Source organism: Drosophila willistoni, unplaced genomic scaffold (assembly GCF_018902025.1).
Source record: "Drosophila willistoni isolate 14030-0811.24 unplaced genomic scaffold, UCI_dwil_1.1 Seg113.1, whole genome shotgun sequence".
NCBI lineage: Eukaryota > Metazoa > Arthropoda > Insecta > Diptera > Drosophilidae > Drosophila > Drosophila willistoni.
The window spans coordinates 28,096-32,255 of NW_025814074.1; the positions used below are offsets into that span (position 1 = coordinate 28,096).

The 4,160-nt window shown below is 40.1% G+C and overlaps 1 protein-coding gene across 1 annotated transcript; it reads right to left on the reverse strand.

Annotated features, from left to right (window-relative positions):
• Nucleotides 1-1,534: 1,534 nt before the first annotated feature.
• Nucleotides 1,535-3,688, reverse strand: LOC124460797. Its single transcript, XM_047012387.1, has one exon. The coding sequence runs from the start codon at nt 3,686-3,688 to the stop codon at nt 1,535-1,537; it is 2,154 nt and encodes a 717-aa protein (XP_046868343.1).
• Between the last annotated feature and the right edge of the window lie 472 nt (nt 3,689-4,160).

The following is a 4,160-nucleotide window of genomic DNA, read 5'->3' on the forward strand; positions in this document are numbered from 1 at the left end:
GAGTATCAATTTTGTTTATAATTCTGGACTCTTTTTCAACAATTGGGGTTTCGATTATGTCTGTGGGACCACGATTGTTATTTGATCGAAAATGCTTAATTATTAATTTTTGTGGCATTGCCCTAAACTTATAGATTAAGTATGTAATCAAACTTATTATAGTAAGTATAAAAGTGGTTAATGTAATAGTTTGAAATGCAGTATAATATATCGTATGTTCGTTAATTATCTCTTTTGTTTGGATAAAGGAAATAGGTTCTAGCCTGGTGATATTGTTTGTTACATAAATGCTTTGGCTATAGTCAAGCAATGAATTTATTATTGATATTTCGTTTAGTTGTAAGGCACAATCGTAAATTTTTATTATGTTATTGCCTTCAATTATTAATTCGTTGTTTACGCAATTTTGATTAAGTTTAGTTTTTGGTAGATTCCATGTTACAATTATGTTTGGTTCAATGTAATTAGTTTGAAAATTCTTATATGTCTTAGTGTATTTACAAGTGGTTGGGATTTGATTTAAAATGCCTATTATACATTCGTTAGTTTCTATTTGTTTTGTGTTTTTATTGAACAAAGTGTTGTTATTAAAATAGTATTTATCGTATGAATTTTCTGTCAAAATATTTTTATTCTCGTCTGGATAAGGAAGTATCTCAAAGATAGGGGTTTTTATTATTTCTTGAGGAATGTTTGAAATGACAAATATCTCGTTTGAACTTGGTTTAAGCCAGGTGGAAGTTTTGTATTCAATAGTTTTTCCGAATTAACATGACTTAAGTGATTATGTTTTAGAAGTTTTGGGTTGAAAATTCCTAGTCTAGTGAGCTGCATGCCCATTTCTATGTCTTCAATGTATTCTGTGAAATGCTCAAAATTAAAGATTAGAACTTCTAATCTTACTGATTTTTCTTTTTCTTCCCTGAGGCTGTTTATTACTTCTAAATCTTTATTAACAGTGTCTATTAAGTAATTTAGTTCGTTTGCTTGTACGCTATTGCTTTCAAGATTATTTATTTTTTCTTCTAATACATCTTTACCTTCCTAATCAAGAGTACCAAAAAGATATTTGTATATTGAACCAATTCCGTTAATTAGTCCTCGTTTATTACGTTTTACAATGTGTATTCCATTAATTTCCCTACTTAGTTTTTCTGTTAAGTATTGAATATGGATTAGGTTTTTAAATTCTTGTGCTTGTTGCATTAAATTATTATATGTAATGTCTATTAGAGTTAAATTCACTTTTAAATAATGATATTCAAAGTTTGTCGGTAAGTCCATGGTTCCTGTTTTAAATATTAAGTAACCGTTTGGTGCTTTTACTGGGTTTATGTCAATTGATTTGGTCTAGCAGTGGACTGTACCTTGAAACTAAGTTGGATAACTTCACTTTGTATTTCTTCGCTACTGAATCAGTTGAGTGCCAATTTATTACTAAACCAAACGAGAAAAAGCGCTGTCGCAGCAGCGCACAAATATATGTGTGTGTACAATGCTTATGTATGTGTCGATTCTTACAACTACATCTGACTTATCGATAAACGCAATCCGTTCCTGAACATCCCGGCCCGCCCTGAAACACAGTTTCTGAACGGGGCAATACCGCAACCTTGGTGATTGGCCGAGTTAATTCTCCCGAAGAGGTCTTGAGTCTAACCGCTCGAACCAATTGATCCTTGCCTGGGTAGGCTTCGAGAACCAGCGCCAGATGCCAGTGAGCTGGTGGGGTGTTCGATTCCTTAACAAACACCACATCTCCCACTGCTATATTTGGTGTTGTAGTGGTCCACTTTGGACGCTGTTGCAATGTGGTAAGATACTCCTGATGCCATTGCTTCCAGAAACCTTGCATCATAGATTGGATACTTTGCCAGTACCCAAGTCGGCCCACGGGAATGTGGCCTAAGTCTGCCTCTGGTATAGTTGTGAGAGGCCTGCCGATCAAGAAATGTGCTGGCGACAAATAATTGATATCTGTGTCCGAGTTGTAGCACAAGGGTCGTGAGTTGACCACCGCACTGACTTGTGCAAGTAGAGTTCGCATCTGCTCGTAGGTGAGAGTAGATTTCCCAATGACTCGGCGAATATGCAGCTTTACGCATCTGACTGCAGATTCCCATTTTCCTCCCCAATGAGGAGCATGTGGTGGAATGAATACCCATTGAATGCCATTATTCGCCAGAGCATTCCTAACCTTTTCGATTTGTGGTTGAGATACCAGCAGCTTCTGCATTTCATCAAGAGAGCGTTTAGCTCCAATGAAATTCGTTCCGTTGTCGCTATAGATTTTGTTGCATTTGCCACGCAAAGAGACGAAACGTCTTAGCGCGGCCAAGAATGAGTCGGTGCTCAAGTCCGTTACAAGTTCCAGATGGATTGCCGATGTGACCAGACAAACAAATAGGCATATATAGCCCTTACCAATGCGCGGTTTGCGCCCCTTTCCATCCTTAAGAAGGATTGGACCAGCATAGTCACATCCAGTGTTTACAAATGGAAGTGCCTGAGTGACACGAATGCTGGGTAGATCAGCCATCCTTTGTTGTGATGTATGATGCCGCTGTCGAAAACAAGCCAAACAGTCGTGTGTAACTTTCCTTATCAAGTTCCTTGCGCCAAATATCCAGAATGTTTGACGTACCATAACAAAGAGTGATGAGACGCCAGGTTGCAGGTTGACCCTGTGTTCGTATTCAAGTATCAGCTTGGTGATGCGATGAGATTTCGGTAGCAAAACTGGATGTTTCGCCTCTGTGGACAATTGCGAGTGGTGCAAGCGTCCTTCAACTCTGAGTAGTCCGTCCTTGTCGATCATTGGCGAGAGTTTAGCCAGCTGAGATCGACTTCGCAATGGTTTATTTGCGAGTAGCAATTGATAGTCATCCAGAAAGCATACAATGCGTGCCGCGGTGATTTCCTCAAACGTAAGACAGTTTGAGCCCTTGTCCCCAAATGGACCCTTCGTGCACCGTAGAAAGCGAAGGACATAGCCAACCGTGTGAACGAGCGTCAACCATGAAGATATTCTTTGAACAAGATGATCAAGTGGATGATCAGGAGATGCCTCTACTAATGCAGTCAGACAATTGCTTTTGACTTCCTTTTCTATGTTTTTTTCTGAAATATTCAAACAGACTTGTGAGTTGTTTAACCTTACCAGAAACTGATCCGCGTCACGTATCCATGACGGGCCATTACACCATAACTGAAAGTCATTTAGGTCTGCAGCCATGAGACCTCTGGATGCGCAATCAGCTGGATTTGATTTGGAGTCCACATGACGCCAATAATGCCTTGGAATGGTGTCCAGAATTTCCGAAGTTCGGTTCCCAATAAATGTCTTTAGTCGAGAGGGTGCGTATGATAGCCAATAGAGAACGATTGTGGAATCGCACCATGCAAAAACCGTGACCTTTTGATGTCGAAGTGCCGCCTTTATCGAACGTATGAGTTGACTTAGGAGAAGTGCCGCGCAAAGCTCTAGGCGGGGCAGAGATTGCTGCTTTAGCGGAGCCACCCTAGACTTCGCAGCCATAATCGATGTAGAAATCGAGCCATCCTTGTTGATTACTCTGCTGTACACTACAGCAGCGTATGCCTTCGTAGATGCATCGGAGAATCCATGCAATTCAATGTTGTCGGTGTCGTTGACAACCAACCGGGGTATTTGAATGTGTTGTAGCATATCCAAATCTGCTCGCCATTTGAGCCAAGTATCCGCTAGTTGCTTAGGGAGTTTGTCATCCCATCCCAAATCGAGAAGCCATAATTGTTGAAAGAGTATTTTGAATTGGACCACAATTGGTGCCAAAAGCCCAAGTGGATCGAAGATCCGCGAGACATCCGATAAAACTTGTCGTTTTGTACAATCGACATTTCCTTTTAGACCAACATTATAAGACAATGTATCAAGACCACGTTGCCAGTAAAGTCCAAGAACCTTGACTGGAGATGATTGTGTAGAATCAGTTCATTCTGTTGGTATGCGAGGTGTGTTTGATACCCATTTCCCAAGCTCCAAATTAGCACAGGAGATAAGTTGAATAAGTTCCTTTCGATTTTGTATCAGTTCCTCCTCACTGTTTGAGCCAGTGAGCACATCGTCGACATAAAATCCTCTTGTAAGATTCTTGCAGCATTCGGGAATTCCTGCTGAT